General features: G+C 37.7%; 1 protein-coding gene across 1 annotated transcript in view; it reads left to right on the top strand.

Annotated features, from left to right (window-relative positions):
* Hs3st3a1 (heparan sulfate-glucosamine 3-sulfotransferase 3A1) overlaps positions 1-17,464 on the top strand; it is a 93,732-nt gene extending 76,268 nt beyond the window's left edge. Inside the window, exon 2 of the mRNA XM_026390660.2 lies at positions 16,843-17,464. Within this exon, the coding sequence (XP_026246445.2) occupies positions 16,843-17,464 (622 nt within the window). The remainder of the gene's footprint in view (positions 1-16,842) is intronic.
* The last annotated feature ends 5,144 nt before the right edge of the window (positions 17,465-22,608 follow it).

Raw genomic sequence — 22,608 nt, forward strand, 5'->3', positions numbered from 1 at the left:
AGGGGAGGGTAAGACTACCAAGCAATTGCACGATATCAAAGTGATGGTATTCTCATAATCCGATTGTAGCAGAAGTTACACAAATCTACACATTTTGCATTTCAGAGTTGTACTCCAAAAAAGTCAAATTTACTACATGCTAATTTAAATATAAAATAAGAGCTCAACTGAACATTTGTATAAATGAAACATATCATTTTCTTAGATTGATGGGGCTTGGTATAGTAAAAATGTCATTTCTTTCCAAATTAGTCCTGACATTTCATGAAATTCAGATTTTGGTGGAAGAGAAGAAGAGAAAGGGAAAAAAATTGTAATTCTGCTGTCCATTTGGAAGAGAATAAATCCAGCAAATTACATGCGAAAGTAGAATAAATAGAAAATTTCTTGTTAGATTTGAGATGTATAAAATTGCATTAAATGAGGGTTCTACTAGTGCCAAAACAAACATAGAACAGAATATAAAAAGTTCATGCACAAAATGAGGGTTATAAGAGAATTTAGTATCTGACACAGTGGCATACTGGATGAAGGGTACATACCTGGTTAGTATTCCAAAAGAAAAAAATACTTTGAATTCAACCACAACCGTAATTTAAAGTGAATATCCAAATGAGTAAAAATAAAATCAAACATAGATATTTATTTACTTAATATTAAGTTAAGAAAGCCCAGACTCAGAAAACAATGGAGGTAGACCAAAAGACATAGGAAAAAGATGGATAGATTTCAAATCATAGAAAATTGAAAACACCGTGAACAAAAGAGAAATAAGAAATGAGAAACCAGAATAAGGGGTAAATGACATTAATATAAAGAAAATATTTAAAATCTAGGGAAAAAAATCATGCCAGTGGAAAATAATAGGTAAAATACTAAGCTGAACGAAACCAAAACATAACCAGGAAATAGCTCTTAAAAAGCATATTCTTCATAAATAATCTGGGAAAATGTTCATGCATTAAAAATAAGTATTAAATATTGAAAAAAGTTTCCCTTATCTTTACTGGTAGCAATCATGCAATATAACACAGTATTAATGAGTACACAAGAAAACACATATACTGAAACAGAACTAAAATATTTAAAATAACATGGCAACATTAGAAGACAAAATTTTATAGAAAGTTACATGGCAATATGATTCAAGAGCCTTTAAAATAGGCATGCTATTATTTCTACTCCAAGGAAATAAACATGTGAATAAAAATATTGGTTTCGAAAACAAGCCAAGTATTCAACAACATAGGATTCATTAAACACTTTATTGGCACTTCATATGTAGAATACTGCACAATCATTTGAAATGAGGTAGAAATGGATTTAATAGTAGGAGTGATGTTTTCTGTTTATTCCTAAGGTCAAAAGCAATTTAGAATAAATATATAGATAATATCATTTTATTTAGTAAATTAATTATAAAGATCTACAATAGATCAAAGTTTGGATGGGTGTATTTTAAAATGCTACACCAGATGGATGGGTGAGTTATTCTATTGTGGACAATTTTGTGCCCCTCTGAATTTTCTAATTTTTCTCTAATGGACCTTTTTCACTTGCGTGATTTTAAAAAAATATATGTTTAATTAATGAAGAAAAAGCTCATTTGGAAGGCAACTGTGTTCTCTCTGGTCTCATCCTAGAATTTGTGATGTTTTGTTTTCCTGCGCTGAGAGGGGGAATCCCTGTTTAGTCAGTCAGATGTGAGATGTGGGTGACATCTCTGCTGTGGTGGAACCTCTGAGCACAAGTAGAGTGCTTTGTTTGAGAAGTTCATTTGCTGACAGCCCTCAGGCTTATTGGGAACCAAAAGCCCTATCTGTCTGCCTTGCTTTTCATTATAATGGCTTCTCTGAGTCCTGTTGGATTTTCTTCAGGCCCACCCTTAACATTTTCAAGTCCCTGGACAAAAGTGTAGATGAAGGCTCACATACCATATGTCTAAACATTTAAAAAGTCATAAATCAAGCTAATATACGATTAAACGAAATACGGTCTATTCTCCTATTTTGACAAATATTCTTTCATAACAACAAAATAGAAAAAAAAACAGGCTTCAATCTATTGTTTCTTTTTTATGTCAGAAAGTTGGCAAAATACCAAAGATGACTCAATTTAATTATTATTGCTCATTTGGGTATTCCATTGATGGCCAGCAATGTTTGGATGAGTAATAAAATAAAGACATACACAAATCATGACCTATGACATACTTACACAGCACGATTTATTTTTCATCCCTCAATTTCAGCAAAATACTAATTATGTTACAATCATGATTTTTTATATTAATTTTATTCTATTGACGGTAATGGTCTAAATCACGGGTAGAGAAATGTTTTCTGAAAAGGTTCAGGCAATAAATATTATAGACTCTGCAGGCCATATGTTCTCTGTCACAACTATTCAATCCTGTTCAAAACTCCTTAGACAATACATAAGCAATTGGGTATGGCTTTGTTTCAATAAAATTTATGGAAATAGCTGATCACCAACACTACCTAATTCCAGAACATCTTCATGACCTCCTCCTCCCTTCGGTCTCTGGCAACATCTAATCTGCTTTTTTTTTTTTTTTTTTCACTCTGGGCTCAATTATCTTGATGTTTCATATAAATGAAGTCATCCAATAATAGAAAAAAAAATATCTAGGTTTAGCTTGTGGGTCATAGCTCATTGACCCTTGATCAAAAAGATTTTTTGAAGGGCAAGTGTATGAACTGGAATATATTCTGATCAAAATTTTAAATTAAAATTAATGTAAAATTTAAGAAATTTTGTTGCCAGGCACAGTAGTGCATGCCTGTAATCCCAGCAGCTAAGGAGGCTGAGTCAGGAGGATCATGAGTTCAAAGCCAGCCTCAGCAAAAGTGAGGTGCTAAGCAATTCAATGAGACCCTATTGCCAAATAAAACACAAAATAGGGCTGGGGATGTGGCTTCATTGGCTGAGTGCCCCTGAGTTTAATCCCTAGTACCAAAAGTAAATAAATAAATAAAAGAAATTTTGTTCATGTCTTCAAAAGTTGTTTTTTTTCCTCAAAAATATTCCAAGTAAACTATCAAAATCCAAAGACTAAATACAAAGTATAATTAATCTGTATAAAATTTTGAAATACAAATATTTAAAATGGACTTTTTATGAATTTTTTAAAAATTGTGATTCTTACTAATTATTTTTGTGAAAATGAGAACTGTTCTTAGTTTCAGGTTTTTGACATCCATCTAGCTGCCCATAGAAAGAATTAGTGTCATGCTTGACCTGTTTCACCAAGATCCAGCTATGTATGAGTGTCTGGGTAGCCCCAATCATTCCACCATATGAAATGCCCTTCTGCCTCCATGTGCAAATGCTGTGAGTACTGGGGTAAGGGGTGAGTTCCTTCAGGACAATTTACTAGAATAGGAGGTGAAGCAAAGAAGTGAACATTCATTAATACTAGGAAATGATACTTTAATACTGCGAAGTGGTTTCATGCTACCCGATACAAAACACTTGGTAAGTTGCTAAATTTGTTTTTCCTCTTAGCTAACTTACCTTACTTAAATCCTTGTGCATTCTGGAAGCATTGTTCCTCTTCAGTGTTTGTAGCAAGGAAACCTGTGCATATATTTTCAGCATTCAGAACTTTTGGTTTGAAGATTACAAGGCAAGGTGTTTGGAGAAGCATTTCCCTGGAGCCTGATCAGAATTTGTCACAAGATTGGTTGTTTAGGGCTGCAGGTTGCACGGTGCTAATGTCTGAGTGATGATTCCTGTAATGAATTTGTTCATGTGAGTATGTGATTTGTGGTTCTTTCTAAATTGTGGACTTAAACTAGAATCCACCTTGTCTGTCTTTCTATGGCTAGGTGGTTTTACCCCTTTGTGCTGATTTGACTCATCGGTTGCTTTCCTGAAGGTTGTCTTGCCTGTATGCCTCATTTCAGAATGACCTTTTTATTCTGGAGATTTTTTTTTTTTTATCATAAGAGTGAAATTATTCCAGAAGTTCTGTTTGGATCTTAGACACAAAGTATATCATTTTTCTTGTTCAAGGAAGCTGAAATATTCACTAGAGTACTCACAGCAGATTTTAGAAAGAATAACCAGGTAGTCCAAGTCCCACACCACCACTAAAATCTTGCCTATAAGATCCTTTTTCCTATTTCAAAGTTAAAAGACCTTCTGACTTAGCACCTATTTTGTGTCTAGATCTTAATGAACAGAATAAAACAAACAGAAAAAAAGGAAAAAAAATAAAGAAAAAGAAATACCCATCATGGCCAAAATATAACAAAGATCCTTTTTAAAATTTCAGATTTATCTTTATCATGGTCCTCTCTTAGCTTCTCCACTGCCCTTTGATTGTTGATTTCCAAACAAGGAAAGCACGTTTTTGCCCCCTTTATCTTCAGCTGCACATATGCAGAGACCTGATAATTCCAGGCTGATGAAAAGACTCTATTCTGAAGCAGCTGTCCCTAGTAGCACAAAAGCAGATAGCGCAGCTCTTGAACTAATCATTTATAAAACTCCTGTCAGGAGCCAAGATGAGCCTAAGTCGGGAGGGTTTGCTGTGGCAGCGACCAAGGATTCCAGAGAGTGCCTCCCCTTAGTCCTGATCTCCACACTTGGATTAAGAATTCCATTTCCCTCTTCTAAGTTGCTGACCCTACATTGTGGTCAAAAGTAAGAGATAAGTGGAAGAAAACTGGCTCTCCCTTTAAAGTGAGGACACACATTTAATATGACTTTCCTGGTTCAAAACATGACAGGGAATTTTACCTCCATGGATGAATTTAATATTTTATATTTCAGGTTCTTGAGGGTGGTGGAGCCCTGGGAACATTATATTTCCAGAATTAAGGCAGAATGACAACACGTAGATAGAACAGTGACCTAGGTGTCAGGAGACAGAATCTAAGGCCAGCTTCAAGTCCATTTGGCTACAGAAAGAGACAGTTCTCAGAATTTTCAAATCTGAAAAATTAAGGAGCTGAATTTTGGGGAATTCCTGAGGCTCCTCCTAGTTCTAATGTTCATTGGAGCCTTTTAGGAAACAGCAGATTTTGAACTTTTCTGTCTCTGGATGAGTTCTCTCTCTCTCTCTCTCTCTCTCTCTCTCTCTCTCTCTCTCTCTCTCTCTCGCCCCCACACACAGCTTCTCTCTCTCTCTCTCTCTCTCTCTCTCTTTCTCTCCCTCTCTCTCCCCCCCACACACCTTCTCTCTCTCTCTCTCTCTCTCTCTCTCTCTCCCACACACACACACCTTCTCTCTCTCTCTCTCTCTCTCTCTCTCCACACACACACACACACACACACACACACACACCTTCTCTCTCTCTCTCTCTTGCCCCCACACACAGCTTCTCTCTCTCTCTCTCTCTCTCTCTCTCTCTCTCTCTCTCTCTCTCACACACACACACACACACACACACACACACACCTTCTCTCTCTCTCTCCCACACACACACCTTCTCTCTCTCTCTCTCTCTCTCTCTCTCTCTCTCTCTCACACACACACACACACACACACACACACCTTCTCTCTCTCTCTCCCACACACACACCTTCTCTCTCTCTATCTCTCTCTCTCTCTCTCTCTCTCTCTCTCTCTCTCTCTCTCTCTCTCCCACACACACACACCTTCTCTCTCTCTCTCTCTCTCTCTCTCTCTCTCTCTCTCTCTCTCTCCCCCACACACAGCTTCTCTCTCTCTCTTTCTCTCTCTCTCTCTCCCCCACACACACCTTCTCTCTCTCTCTCTCTCTCTCTCTCTCTCTCTCTCTCTCTCTCTCTCTCTCCACACACACACACACACACACACACACACCTTCTCTCTCTCTCTCTCTCTCTCTCTCTCTCTCTCTCTCTCTCTCCCACACACACACACCTTCTCTCTCTCTCTCTCTCTCTCTCTCTCTCCCCCACACACACACACACACACACACACACACACACACACACACCTTCTCTCTCTGTCTCTCTCTGTCTCTCTCTCTCTGTCTCTCTGTCTCTGTCTTTCTCTCTCTCTCTCTCTCTCTCTCTCTCTCTCTCTCTCTCTCTCTCTCTCCCCCACACACACACCTTCTTGATTTCTTCTTCTCTTTCTGCTTGTAATGTCTCCATTTCTCCCTCTCTCTCTTTATCCGCTCCCCATTTCTCTCTGTCTCTCTGTCTCTCTCTTACACACAGGCTCTTCTAAGGGCTTATTAATACCAGACTTTAGATTCTAGATCCAACTAGTACAGTTCTATTTCGTTCCTGCTATTTGTACTCATTTTTATAGCTGCATTAATAATAATTCCTAAGGGCCTATTTTTATTCTACATGATTTTTAGATGTTTGGGTTTTTTTTTTTTTTTTTTTTTTTTGTACACAGACTTCCAACTTCCTCATTCTGGGGTTTTTAATTTTGTTCTTTGTGTTGTTCATTTTGTTGTTTGCTTTTGAAACGAGGCCTGTATGCATACTAGGCAAGTTCATTGCCCCTGAGCTACATCCCCACCCCTCTGCTGTTCAGTTAAAATGAACTTGTAAATTTGGTTTTTCCAAAATTTACACAGGTGTTAAGTTTTTTAGATCTTTGCATATCCAAAAATGTTGTTTTGATATTACTTCCAATGAATGAAACTCAGCTGAGTATAAAGATCTTTTTCTCCTTTTAAGTTTTACTATCTTTGGGCACTCCCACTGAAGTTCAAGGTGCACTCCCCAACCTCTTCATTTGTCAGTATCTGGGTTGTGGTTTCTTTGTTTCCATTTGTCTATGAGTGCTTATGAAATTCTTTAATCACAAACTCTGAAAAAAAAAATAATTCTAGTATTTTTTAAAGTACCAGGTGCAGGACAAGGATAAGACAAGATATACACCCAGATTAAAAAAAAAAATTTAAGAAGGCACTTTGCTTAGAGAAATGCAAGTGGGTTGAAGAATAATCATTACTTTTTGCTCCGAATACAACTAGTGTCTTGAGACAGACAGGCCCCCACTATGGGGAGGTATGACATGTATCTATGCTCTCCAGAGGGATTCTTAGGCTCTGTAGATTAAAAGGAGCACATTGGTTCCTAAGCGCACTTGAAACAAAGTTTGGGACAGTGCATACAATGTTATAAACGATAATTTAAATCTTAGGGATACATGAATTTTTCCAATGAAGTAATCCTAGAAGGGATGATGCTGGTGAAGCAATAAGCTTTGTAAGATATGGTTCTGTTTATAAAATTTCTCCCGCAATGAATGAGATAATGAGTGGACTCACTTGGGAAACTTCAAGGATCAACATGAACCATTTTTCCCTTGAACTGATCATCAAGATAACTCTTACCTCTTCCCTCTCAAGATAGCTTTTAGACCTGAGATGACCACAGATGTATTCATTCTCTGTCCTTTTTTTTTTTTTTTTGCAACCTCCCAAAATTAGCAATCAAGAATTCTCAGCTTGTCTCTCCTCCTCTGGAGTTCAAGGAACATTGTATTGCTTTCCTAAAATCGGCTCTGGTTTTGTGCATATCATATCATAAATCCTGGTGAGAGTCAGAACCATTTTTTTTTTCTCTTTTCGTTACTCGATCCTTCAGAGTTCTGGGAGGAATCTACTATTCGTAGCACTGCAAAGAGTCTAGCCTCTAAATCGGATGTTTAGCTTGATGACAGTTTGATTCTTGGACTTGCACATCCAGGCTGGCCAGTGTGGGAGCCGGTCAGAAACCTCAATCTTCCTCTCCTACAGAAGCCAACTCAAACATCATCTAAAGGGAGTTTTCTTTCCAGCCTCACAAGTCACGTTTTGAGTGAGGTCTCACATAGCAACAGCAGGAAAAGAAATATGAATGTGAGTGGGGCTTGGCCCCAGGGACAGTGGGCTGACAGCCCTGTGTTTGCAACAGTTTCCTCCCCTCCCAGGCACATGCCATCAGGGACCCCCTGGAACTGCCTTCATGCGGTGGCCATGAAAAGAGCATGCTCTCTCTAGCATTTGCTGCTGTTGGAGGCTTACAAAAACAGACACAAGGTCCTGTTGAACTGTGCAGACTAAAAAAGAAAAAAAAAAAAGTATGTGTATATGGGGCCAGATTTATTTATTCCTCAAGGTAAATTGCTTTTGCATTACAACTCGGGAGTTCCTCTGGCAGTACATTCTTCTCAGACAGAAGACAGCTTTTGAAAAACATGTTATGTGTATTAGTTGCTTGTGAGATTCAGGGAAGGGTGATTTGCATTCTACAACGAATAGGGAAGCCATGTACTTCGTCCTCAAATGTGTTCTTTCAGAGTGTCAAAGTCGGTTAGTGACATCAATGGTGGGTCACGCTCATGCTGCCTGGCTTTTGGGGGAGATTGAAAGAACATGCACTTTAAGACTAAACAGACCTACATTTTCACTCTCTCCCTCTTATTCATGACCATTTATCTTTGGACAAGCCATTTTATCTCCTGAACCTAGATCCTCATCTGTGAAATTAGGAAAATAATTCCAGTTTTCCACTGTGGCTGGGAGACTCGAGGAATATGACACCAGGTCTTTGGTCCAAGGTAAAAGCTTAATAAATATGCGTTTGCTTTTGTCTTTATCACAGTCTTCCTAAAGCCTTTGAACTTGAATTCCTGGCTGCCTTGCATCTGTTATTTTTATTGTAGCCCAATCCATGAACTTCATCTTCTAGGGTGACATCTTATTTGATGTTCCAGGCACAGGGGAAGCATGATACAGACACAGGTCTCCTTTGTCACAAACTTGCCTTATCAGATACACTAAGACCGTGAAGCTGATGGACTTCCTGGTCTTTCTCCTGCCCCCAAGCACAAGGGAAGTGCCGAGTTAGACTTCACTTGAACTAACCTCAGCGCTTTTTCTCTTGGCATCAATTATCTGAACTATATTCTTTCAGGCTTCATTGATTTTTGAAATCAATTTTGTCGATGTGGAATTGCCCTGCATAATTATTTATACAAATCTCTTGATTTGATTGGTGGAATTGCCCTGGAGAACACAAAACCATTCAAAGCTGTGCAAAACTTCAAATTTGAGAAATTAACATGGATTAAAGTCCCAAGCTCTGCGTGGGATCTTAGAGGTGAACACTTCTAGAGACATTGAGGACAATAGCTTTCTTTTGCTTATGAAGAAACTGAAAGTGACTTCTTCAAGATCACAAGGTTTAGGCAGGGCACATTGGCGCACACCTGTAATCCTAGTGGCTGGGGAGGCTGAGGCAGGAGGATCCAGAGTCCAAAGCCAGCCTCAGCAACTTAGCAAGGCTCTAAGCAATTTGGTGAGACCCTGTCTCTAAATAGAATACAAAATAGGGCTGGGGATCTGGCTCAGTGGTCGAGTGTCCCTGAGTTCAATCCCTGGTAACCCACTCCACGCAAGGAAAAGTATTACACAGTTTATTAATAGCAGAAAAAGACTGAAATTCTTATCCCTTTTCTCCAAAACCACCTTGTCTTCATGGGGATATGTGACTTAACTGAGCCATGTTTTTAGAATAGAACCAATGGTGTTTTGTCTCCATTAGACTCCTGAAACAAGAAATCCTGACTACTGTTTGAAAGTAGGTTTCACTCTATTGAAAAAGAAAATTACAAGCAATTTAGCAAGGCCACCTGCCTTCTTTTCCTGCTCCACTCTAACTGGAACCCTGCCTCAGATTTGATGCATCCCTGACGGTAACCATACATCATTTCTTCAGTCTTATTTCATACGACTCCCCAGTCCAAACACGTAAACTCCTTCACCTCATTTTTATTGTGTTAAGAATTTTGGTCTTTCAGGATCTTCTCAGCTATGTTCTGGATAACTCAGGCTCTCCTGTTCTCCATCTGTTGAATTTATTCCATCTGAACCATTGTATGTTTACTCTTTGTCTGAGCTCCTTTGACTGATGACTACCTCTTATCTGATGTAGCAGAAACAATGTTGTAGCAGCATTGGGAGGATCCCCATCACCTCCCATGTTTTGACTCTGAGAAATTCAACATGCTCTGAGCTTGCTCTGAATCTCAGCTAGGAAGAAAAATTGGGGGATCATAATACTTACCTGATCTCTAGGACAGCTATGTCACTCACCACCTTTTCATGAGCTCATTGAACTCTTGAATATTGTCCCTTCTATGAAGTTGTTATTCAAGGTTCTTGTTCAATTTTTTTTCTTATGCTGATTTAGTTTTTCCTGTGACTAAATTTCTATGACTAAATTTATAGGATCTCTGCACACTATGGATGACTTTTATCAGATAAATGTATTTTAAATAGTTTTACCCATTCTGAATTTTGCCTGTTGGTCAGTTAGTGGTACCATTTGATAAAAAACAAAAGTCCTTATTTTTAATTTAGTCTAATTTGTCATTTTTATTATGGTCATTCCTTTAATAAAACTTTAAAAAATCTGCTTTTTCCAAAATCATCGTGTTATTCTAGATTTCCTTCCAAACATTTCATTGATTTATCATTCATATTTACAAATGCAAACAATATAAAATGATTTTTATGAATAGTAAGAGGCAGAGGTCAATCTTTATTCTTCCTTTGGAAGGACCCATCGACAAAACACTATTTATTAAAAAATGCAATAGGGGAAGAAGTATTTATTTATTTATTTAGGAGGGGCTACTTACAGAAAGGTCCAATAGCAATTCTAGAGAGAGGGTAGAGAAGGGAGAAGACAACATGGGGGTAGTGAGAATTTAGTGGAAATGGCCCAAATGGATTTCAAGAAGGGTGAAGCAATGGTGGGTTCTTTTTTTAAATACTTATTGTACATATTAGATAAATAACAAATACGTGTTGTTGCATGCTACTGAAGGCTCCTTTGGATGGTGCTCCTAATCATAGAGGTGTCATGGTGTGGCCAGCAGAAATGTATTGGCTCTTGTATCCAAAGGAAGGATGTGACTCTTAGACCGTCAATGAGGCAGGTCCTTCCTAGGAGCAGCATGTCAGAGGAAAAGCCTCATTTTAGTACTCCAACCTTAAACTACTGACTTGGTCCAGGGCTTGAATAGAAAAGAACGGTCTATTTAGCCTGTCTATCATGGTTCCTCCTTGGTCCTAACATTTCCCACAACAGAGATGGACAGCTGCACAAACAACTCTAGGCCCACAGAGATTACCCAGGGTGGTTGATCAGATCAAAAATGAAATCTGCTGCATAGCAGGGTGGCACGGCGTTTGCATCTGATGGATGTGTATGGAAGGAAATAGTATCCCCTTAGAAACTAAGCTCCTGTCTCTCACACCGTAACAAGCTAGTCTCTGTCCTTCCAGAGAAAGCGACCAGCTCATGGCCTTCAAACCAGACTGCTTCATTGTCTAAACATCAAATGGGCAGATGTGTGAATGCCCCAGGTCTATCTCTGACTTCCTCTGGACCCTTCTTATCTGTGCTGAATGGGGTTCTCCTTTGCAGTGGGGAGATCACAGCACTGGACTTCACTTTCTTAAGAACAATGCTTGGTGTATTCTCTGCAGCAACAGTCATGCAGGCATGGCTTTCCATTAAGATCCTGATTTCCTGGACATTTGGCTTGATTTTTTTCTTGGATAAGAATAAACGAAATTTAATGACATTAAATTACTAGCTCGTGGTCACCCAAGAAGCAGTGGGAAGAGATAGGCCCCAGACCGCATTTTCTGATTTCAGATCAACTTCACAAAATGTCATGAATTATTTTATTTTTCTTTGGTCTAGGAAGAGGAAAGAAAAAAACCACAGCTTCCTCTAGTACTTGTTCTCATGTTTAATTACCTGGAAGGCCAAATGACCCTTTGTGTAACTAAATCTTATAATGCCATTAAAGCCTTTTTCCTTTCTTGAGTTCTTTTTTTGTTATTTAACAAAACTTTAGATAAATATATATATATATATTTATATATTTATATATATTTTTATATATTTAATATATTTATAATATTATATATTTATATATATTTTATATTATATATTTATATATAACATAAAATTCACTATGCTAAATTTATTTTTAGGTTCAGTAATGTTAAATATGGGCACTTTGTTACTCAGTCAATCTCTGAAACTTTTAGTCATAGCAAACTAAAACTGTACTCATTAAAACAATTCCCCTTTCCCAGCCCCTAGTTGCCATCATTCTTTCTGACTCCATGATTTTGACTAGCTACCTCATATAAGTGGAACCAGGCAGTATTTGCCCTTTTGTGACTGGCTTATTTCTCTTAGTGTGATATCCTCAAGGTTCATCCATTTTGTAGCATATGATAGAATTTCCTTTCTCTTTGTGGCTGAATAATATTCGATTTTGTATGGATTTACCACCTTCTGCCTACGATTCATCTGTTGGTGGACCCTTAGCCTGCTTTCCAATTGGGGCTATGGTGAATTGTCATTGAGTTCTTTAGAGACAAAGAACAAATATATATAACTCATCTTGTAATAATCCTTAATTTGCATGTGAAAGCTCTGCTTATGTTTGACTTCTTTAAGAAAATCAACTATTCCTTTCTAATTTCTTCTGGTAATTTTGGTCTCTACCCCATTCTCCACCCCCATACCTATTATAGAATTCTTCAAACCCTATTCATAATTTAGAGTTGATGTTGGAATAATCTATATACTACATAATCTGGAAATAAAGTCCTCCTCGGGCCTCATCTTCCCACCTTTCAATTCTCACCTGCTTTGCCTTCAGGGAAACACCATGTGTCTTCTCACACACCTTGTTCTCCCATAGCCTGTCTGGTATTTCTAAAAACCTCTCCCTCTACTGAAACAGACTCTTCATTGCCCATCCTGGGCCATGTGCTTACACAGAGTCAAGTCAAAACATGGGCCTTTCTCAGATTAAAAAAAAAAAAAAAAAGGACAATTTCCAAGTTTTCCTAAATACCTGAAATGCAGTATTGCAATTTACACGAGCATTTTGTCTTTTTGTGAAAGATGAGTACTTTGGGGGGATACTAAAATCCAAATTGCAATAAGGAAATGATCTAAAAATTGAAAAAAGGATATTACAATGTAAAGAATCCTGCAGTGTGACCATTTTAAAAAAAAGCAACTTTTTTTTACAATCTAAATTTTGTTTAGGATTTATTTAGACTATCACTTTATCCTTTTTGAAAAAAGTAACCTGCAGGCAGCTTGTAGTTCAGCCCAACTCTCCCCCGACCCCATGCTAACCAGTTGGTTCTCCTTCTCCTGCAGATGAGAGTATATAGTTCATGTGTTTTCCTTTTAAAATCCTATTTTAGCTGCTTCCTCTTCAAACTCCTATTTGGGATAGCTCTTTTCCCTACTCTATTAAAATAATTTAAAGTATGGCTTCTTTTTTTTTTTTTCAGAGATCTTACTATTTTGGGGGGGGGCAGCATAATCTATAGCTTCAATCTCTGAGAGGAGTGGTAAGTGTACTTATCCCCCCCACCCCCCAAGAGAAGCCATCCAGGAGATCTGGAGTGAAATCAGCTATCAGGACTTTAGATTTTGGCCAAGACTTGAAATAAAGTAGTCAAAATCAAAGATTATAGGAAAGAAGAAGGAATGCTGACTTATTATATTTTTTTAATCAACAATTTTCTTTCTTATCACTTCATGTATTCGATGTTTGCTTTTTTTTATAGCCTGAAATTTTTCCATGCATTTGGACAAATTTCAGAGAATTTCAGCCATCTCTGCATGGCTGAAATTGCATTTTGTCTTTTTGTGAAAGACAAAATTGGATACTAAAATCCAAACTGCAATAAGAAAATAATCTAAAAATTACCAAAAAAAGGATATTACAATGCAAAGAAGATTACTCTGACCAACTTCTCAGTTCTAGGACCAGAGTCATACAATGGAATAGGCATGCATAGGTGACAAAGGACAATGTGTGTCCCCTCTCAAACTCCCTGTTCTTTGTTTAATATACCCAAACTTTAAGGTATATTTCATAGTGGCTAGTGAGGAACATCACAGTTATGTTAAAAAAAGAAATTGCAAATTTCTTTTAACCATTATAAAAGCAAGAGAAATCAAATATCTAATGATCTTTTTACCCTCTCCCCCAAAAGATAAAATTAACCTCATTGAAATTACCGAAGAAAATGAAAGTAGATGAAAAACTGTGTCATTAAGAGGAAAGGATTATCAGTGACAGGTCATCATAAAAGTTGCAGGATTTGTGTCAGATAATCATGCAGATGGAGTATTTACAAACCAAGTGATATGCTAACCTGTGTTGTCAATATAATCCAGTTGACATGGTGGGGCTATGGAAATGAGGGGATTGATAAGTAAAAAAGGTTATAGTTTTTAATTTTTGAAGCTGAATGTAAGGTACCTGTAATTCAGTTTGCAATTTTCTCTACTTCTATGTTTGACATTTTCTACAATGGATGCTCATTAAAGGGGATAAGCAGGACATAAGGGTATAAGTGGGACAAAATTTGAGGCAGTTACAAAGCCAAACTCACAACACAATATATGTCCTTTCATTGCAAATGCATAGCAGACGCTGATTACAAAATTAATAAGATGATGAATTAACAGATTTAAAAATAAGCACACCCCTGGATAATGCTTGCCTGAATCAAGAGGGAAATCAAACTGTAAAATGTAATCACTAAATATTGACTTAGTTACCATAATAACAAGAATGCATGTCAAAGCTTTGGGGATTTTTGACCAAGACTGTACCTGAAGAGAAAAATATAGCCTGCAAATGCTTTTATTACTTAAAAGATAAATTGGAATCAATGAGGTAAGATTCCATAAAATAAGTTTGAAGAACCATAAAAAATATAACTTTAAAAAATAGAGACATTAGAAAAATAAAAATGAAGATCAGTGAATTAGAAAAGATAATTGAACCAAGAAGACAGAAGGAAAGAAAAAAATACAAAAACATGGTTGAAAATGGGGATATAACTCTAGCTACTTAGTGAATGACTTTTAGAAAAATAATGATTTCCCAAATCAACAAAACACAAGGCAGAGCATTGCAAAAAGGCGAATACGTATACAAGAAAGTGAGAAAATATTTAAAGATCATATTATCTTTGCTACTTTCATTCCCCAGAATAGGAATATGAAATGGCTTTGTAGATGACTGTCAAGAAACATTTATAGAAAATTATTTTGTTAAATTTTTAAAAGACACAGAAAAATATGGAATGGTTTCAACCCATTTTATATGTAGAATAGTATAGAATAATTTATAGTCTAACAATTGATTAAGCAATTAACAGAAGAAAAATGTCAGGAACGTTTCATTAATGAATGTGGATGAAAACTTCAAAACAAAATAACGACTAGTCAAATTCAAAACTATATGCAACTAACAGCACACCATCAACAACAGAGTTTATTCCAGGAATAAACGTAAATGCAATATAAGGATATTTATAAGTGGGATTCTTTTTATCAATAGATCAAAGGACAAAACACATTGAGTCATTGCAATAAATTTCCCAAAATCATTTTATCTAATACTTATTGGAGCAACATCTACTTCTTAGAAAACTTGGAATTAGAAAGACAATGCTTTAATGTTAGGAAAAAATACACAGCACATATTTCAAATAAATAACGCTTTTAATGGAACCATACTTAAATTGGAAGAGCAAGTAGGTTTTCTCTCTCCTGCTCATGTTTTTTTTTTTTTTCCCTATATGCCCTGCAGCTCTGTTACCTAGTACCAGAGTTAATCTGTACATTCATTTCTGTGACCTGATGCTCTTGCACTTTGGGGCTCTTACTTGAACAAAAGCACTGCCAAATGTGACAGTCAAGTTGTTAACTAAATCTGCTACCAAGTGACTAATGGATAGGAATGCAAACATCATGGCTACACTGGGCCAAGGAACAATTCACATCCTGGGCAAGTCAGAGTGGGACATGGTGAGATTTCATCATGCTACTCTGAATGGCATATGATTTACAATTTATGAATTGCTTAGTTCTGGAATTTTCCATTTAATATTTTTGGACCACAGTCAAGGGCAGGTAATTGAAACCAAAGAAAGAAAAAATGGTGGATAAGGGAGGACAACTCTATGTTATGGTATCATGTTAAATATCATTGCTTTGTCCATAGGAATACCCTGAGAGAAATTACTGTATTATTGCGTCAGGGACAAGATGGACAGTCACCAGAAATAGAATAAAATATGGATAGGAAGAGCATGAATATGTTAATAAAATCTCATAGCAGTGTAATTGGGTTTATTACTGCTCTATCCAGACTCTGGTGAGATTTCTATTCAAACATGACAAAATGGTTCTATTACTCATGAGGAAGAATCCACAAGACAGAAATCGTCACGATCATGTTAATTAGCAGAGTATTCTGATTTACCTAAAGAATTTGACCAAGGTTATTTTCTCCCAGCATTGTAGATCCATAATAAAAAATGAAAACTTGGGCTGAGGCTGTGGCTCAGAAGTAGAGGGCTCACCTAGCATGCTTGAGGCACTGGGTTCCATCCTCAGCACCACATAAAAATAAAATAAAGATATGTGTCCATCTATAACTAAAAAAATAAATATTAAGATAAATAAAATAAAAACCTTAACAGATATTAAAATAAATAAAATAAAAACAGAGTACTTATTCTGTGCCTAGCACATTTCTAAGCTGTTGAGGTACATTTACTCATCTAATTATCTTAACAACTGCATGAAAAAGGCGACATTATTCTCCACTCTATGCATGCGGCACCTAGAGGTCAGAGTGATTATGTGACTTCTCCACAGTTAGTAAATGGGGAGGTGCAGTTGGAAAACCCAGGAAGTCTGGATTAGATCCCACGTGGAGCTTGCCTGTCCTTGGAAACCACCTCTGTACCTAAAGGTAAAGCTCTTCCGTCACTAACTTAGATACTTCTCTGCTTTCCTCAGGGACCTGATGCCCAGGACCCTGGACGGGCAGATCACCATGGAGAAGACGCCCAGCTACTTTGTCACGCGGGAGGCGCCCGCGCGCATCTCGGCCATGTCCAAGGACACCAAGCTCATCGTGGTGGTGCGCGACCCAGTGACCAGGGCCATCTCGGACTACACGCAGACGCTCTCCAAGCGGCCCGACATCCCCACCTTCGAGAGCTTGACGTTCAAAAACCGGAGCACGGGCCTCATCGACACGTCGTGGAGCGCCATCCAGATCGGCATCTACGCCAAGCACCTGGAGCACTGGCTGCGCCACTTCCCCATCGGCCAGATGCTCTTCGTGAGCGGCGAGCGGCTCATCAGCGACCCGGCCGGCGAGCTGGGCCGCGTGCAGGACTTCCTGGGCCTCAAGCGCATCATCACCGACAAGCACTTCTACTTCAACAAGACCAAGGGCTTCCCCTGCCTCAAGAAGGCCGAGGGCAGCAGCAAACCCCACTGCCTGGGCAAGACCAAGGGCAGGACCCACCCCGAGATCGCCCAGGAGGTGGTGCAGCGGCTGCGCGAGTTCTACCGGCCCTTCAACTTGAAGTTCTACCAGATGACGGGGCACGACTTCGGCTGGGATGGATAACAAATATAATTTAAAAAGAAAAAGAAAAAAAAAAGTATGGAAATATAATATATTTTTTTACCAATCGGTAGAGAAAAGGCAGTTTAATATTTGTGCTGACAATATTTGTTTCAGGATTTTTTTTTTGCAATGAATGATTGTTCACTCCTCCTCCCCATCTTAATGTACAATCGACGTCATGCATTGGGATAAACAGAAAAAGAAACCTTCCTTCTCTCATATAAATACGTTCAATTTTATTTTATGTTCTACATACCCAGTCATCAAGTATATGCATTTTAATTTCCATTAAAAAAAAATTTGAAGAAAATCATGAGGGTAATCTCCGCCCCCCCCCCACCATCCCTTTTCTCTCTCTCTTTATTATACAAGACCCTGATAAAATTAATATCCATCTTTATGTTTTTCTCCCTTCTTCTTCTGCCACATTTTTTTTCATAAATCATTTATCATTTAATAACACTATATATTTGCACATCACTTCAAGGTTTTTTTAGTGCTTTCAGATACATGTTTTGATCCTTATAGGACTAAGAGGTTGGTATAAGAACATAGAACATGGGGATCATAATCTCAGATTTTACAGATAAGGGAAACTGAATCTCAGGGAGGTTAAATGATGTAAGGCCAGATGAGGAATCCTGGACAAAATCCCATTTTCCATTTGTTTTCTATTCTGTGCCACTTTTTTCTAGGAAGAATGAGAACTAAACTTTCCAGTTTAGAAGTTAGTTTTAGGATGATCTGAAAAGGGACAGACAGAGATTTCTTATTGCTTTCTAAGTTCTAGGCTAGCCTTATGCCATCCAGGATCATTACATAGTTGTACTCCAGAAAACCACTAAGACCTGGACATAACCTCTTTGGTGAGCCAGTCTTAGCTATTGGCTGATCAAAATACCTTGAGACACAAAAAATTTAACTGACTAAAAATTTGACTTGAGTTTGCAAGAAATCACTGGATTCTTATATTTTGGGCTATCATTTTTTTTTTTCCTTAAGAGAGACCCACTTCAATTAGAACCTCCAGTACCAATCTCATTTTTCCTTCTCTCACTTTGAAGAAAGAAAATCTACCTTTCTTTGTAATATCTCACTGTTAACATTGGAGCTAGTACTAAAGAAATGCTCAATTAACAGCTCATTGACAATGCTCTTATTTTTCATGGGTGGAGGACTGATACTTGGTCCCTTTATTCTTTATTGCTCCATTTCCTCTTTCTACCAATTATCACCTACTGCTCATTCACATTTGGAAAATATTCTAAGACACGCAGTTCTGGGTAAAATGGTGACTTTTCCTCTTCTCCCGTCTGTTCTTCGCCTTCCCGCATTTAAATCACTCAAATAAATCAAGAGTTTATTAAGAGCATTCCTTTGCTCTCTGAGTGGTATTAACAAGATTAGCATTAATGGGAATTAAATTGGTCTAGAGAGGAGCACATATGCACAAAATATATAAAACATTTATAATTAGCCTGTCAGCAACGTTTTATCATATGTTTAAACCCAAGAGGAAAAATGTCTCTTTTTCATGGAAGTTTCCTTTATCTGCCAAGATTTAAAGGACCAGATACTCTAGTATGAAAAAATATTGTTTCTTCTCCAATGTTGTCCGTCAAAAACAAACAAAATTAAGTTGTTTTTTTTCTTTTTAAATGTGCTGTGCAATTGTGCATTTATCATAAATGCTACATCCGGGGATGTAAATATTTCTTGAGCAGCCTAACACAGGATTAAAATGAAGGAAAAAAATGTTTTTATTTTCCAGATATTTTATCATTGCTCCAAATCTGTGGGTTTATTTGTTAATATTCCATTTACGGGAGTTAAGTAAACCCCAAAGCCAGGTCACCTTTTCTCAGTTGATGTCCTTCACTTCTGTGCCCTCAGTTTTCCAACACTTACAGCCTGTTTGTGTACTACTTGAATGTTGCTAGCAACAAGAAGATATTTATTTTAAACTCTCCTCATCTTTTAACTCATTTTGTCTGTGCTTCTGAATCTTTTGTGTTTGTTTGCTTGACATTATGCAAAAAAAATGACTTGCACAAAGAGACAATTGCATCTAACAATTGCGTTCAGTAACCTTCCTCTTTTTGTGTGGAAGAAATAATAAAAGAACAAAAATTGAGTGCTGAAGATCTCTTCTTACCCATAGATGTTTTCGTTCCTTTTATTTTTAAAAAAGAACACTGCAGGAAAACTGTCAAACTTCTAAGATTTCCAGGAGGAGTGTTTGAAGTTATAGGTCTCAGAAAAATGTAAAATGATCCAGACTCACTATCCTTTAAGATTCACCCTCAATAGGACTGTTTCATTTTCTGCCTTCAATATAGTTGTTACTCCAGCTGTGCATGGAGTCGGCCTCCCATTTATTTTGTCTATTTAGCTGCACCAAATAATAAAGTGTTTGATCTTGAATGGACCATTTTAGCCATACTTTCTCCAAGTCATCTTCTCCAAAGTCATGACTACCAACTTCCTTCAGTTTTCTTAGAGGTAGAATATCTTTGCAGGAGCATATCCAGAAAAGATCTACAGCTTCAAGCTGAACAGTTTGCTTGTGAGACCACATAGAGACATGGACAGCACATAGTTTTAAAGCAAGTCAATTTTGTTCTAACAACCGGGTATCAATAAGCTTCTAGAGAATGGGTATTTACTATTCTGGAAAGATTAATCCCACACTATTTTTATTTCCCTCCCACAGGATCTTCAAAGCTAGAATAAACCTCAGTGGTAATTTGGATCAAATATCCATTTCAAACTCAAATCATAGATGTGTCTGTAAATTCTTAACTATTGATTTTGCAGTTAAAAGGGGGGATACATTTCTCCTGAACACCCTCATCATGTTCTGCCACCTGAGACCTGTTACCAGTGGAGATTTCTTAAAGGCAATGTGAATAAACAAATGTGACTCTAAAACAGTAACACCTAATATTTATGTAACAGATGCATCATTTCACCTTTAAAAAAAAAAAAAAAAAAACAGCCTCTCTCTACTTTCATTAGGGTCACTTTACAGAAGAGGGGAAAGTCAGGCTGAAGACTGTGGTTAACAAAAGGAGCTTTGCATCCCAGGACGAGGTCTGGGGACATTTTGGTTGTGTCAAAAGTGGGATGTAGGATGTTACTGACATCTCATGGGAAGAGAGGCCAGGAGTGCTCCTAAACCTGCTTTAATGCACACACCAAGCCCCATGACAAAGAATCATCTCAATCAAAATGCTAGTCATGCTGAGGTTTTCCTGGTTTAAAACAAGGTAAGTCACACAGCTAGTGTGTGTGCGAACTAGATCTGAAAGCCACTTTCTAATTAATGGTGATTCTTGCAATTGCCATTTTAATGTTTCTTTCAGAAGTCACAATAAGAACAACATTTAATGTTGTGCTTTGCCTTCAGGAGTGTTAAAGGAAACTGAAATGGATTTTTACATCGCATATATAGGAGTAGCTCATAGAAAATGGATAACTGCCTTTCTGTGGAGTGGAATCAGTCAGCTTGAGGTGAAACAAAACAAAACAAAGAAAATAACAACAACACTCCAACAAAGCATTTCTAAAGGCTCTTCAAGTTCATGTCTTGCAGTTTCCATTTGTTTCCATGACAGTGCGGTGACAATATTTCTTGTCACCTGAAAAAAAAAAATCAAAGAGAGAGAGAGAGAGAGAATTAAATATCTCCACTTTTGTTAAACAACTAAATTCAGATGGGTGTGCTATGATTCCAGATATCCTCGGGTTGCTAAGTAATAACAGAGGAAAGCAAATTCCTGGTGCACATATCCTAGAAACGCGGAACTCGGTGCATAATTTCTATAGAATCGGGGAGAGAAGAAAGTTATGCTTCCCAAACAGGAAGAGTGTTTCTGAAATTCAGTGCAATGTAAACCTCAATGTAGAAATAAAATTGGAACCTGTAATCATTGAAGAAGAGTGGGACTTTAAAATCCCAGACCTTAAGCTCTGTTGGAAAAGCGTTGGTGTTATTGTAGAATCTGTGGCCCTTGAAATATCTGCAACATGCAAAATAGATTTGCATTCAGCGTCTCCATTAGACGGGAGAAGAACACGAATAGGGAAATTATAAATCTGTTTGTTACATAATGGAACGTGGAAATGGCAGGTCCTCCCTTTAAGGCTTGAAAAAGGATGAATTTGGGGAAATTATGAAGCAGTGCAACGTTATACACAAAGTAATAAAACGATGGAGTTTAGTTATGCCAGGAGGAAATAAAACTGTAAATAGAAATTGCTCCTTATATATGGATCTATTGTGGGATATTAGGAAACATTAGGATGTTTCAGGCTATAACCTGGATTTGTTTAGTTCAATTTCCAACTGTTCGTGATGTTCTTTTAACAGCTATATGCTCAACTACTCACTTTCCGCTAGTCTTACTGTCAAGGGGAAAAAAAAATGTGATGATAAATGGGGAGCATATGTTCTATTGTGAATTCTTTTTATCCCCAAATATCTGGGGATGATGTTTTAGGTAGATTTGAAGGAACAGATAGGATAAGATATGGTCCTTTGTTAGCTTTGCTGGGTGGTGCATGAGGAGGCAATGTTTGGTGCTTGGTGCTAACTTGATCATGATTAAGGTCCCCACACTGGTAAACTATGGTCCATGTACTCCAGACCTCTCTCAAAGCCACTTTACAGTAAACCTGGACTATTAACCCCCGCTCCCCAATGGGGTCTTGCTTCATTGCAAATGCAGTGACATTTTCCCGCCACCCCTACATTCATACTTTCTTCACATTCTGGTCCTTCTCCCACCCCCATGCCCTGCTGGCCTCCAGTGATGACTGGCATCCCAGCCTCTACTGGCCTCCATTCTTCCCTCTCTTCAAGTGCGCCATATTTGACGATGTGCCTTTCCTATTCAGATTCCTGGGGAGATCTCTGCAGTCCATCTTGAGCATCCGTTCTGAGTTTCAGCTCTAGAAAAATCAGTCTCAATATCTGATATTAATACCCAGGGGGACAAAAGTCAAATAGATTTTAACTTTTCCCCGAGAAAATGTCATTAGGGGAACAGGATCTAAAGGAAGAAGGATGAAACAGAATATGAATGTATGAGGCACTTTTGAGATAGGAGATGAGAATGTTGTTGGAAGGGCACTTACCTGCC

The sequence above is a fragment of the Urocitellus parryii genome, chromosome 7 (genome assembly GCF_045843805.1).
Source record: "Urocitellus parryii isolate mUroPar1 chromosome 7, mUroPar1.hap1, whole genome shotgun sequence".
In the NCBI taxonomy this organism is placed as follows: Eukaryota; Metazoa; Chordata; class Mammalia; order Rodentia; family Sciuridae; genus Urocitellus; species Urocitellus parryii.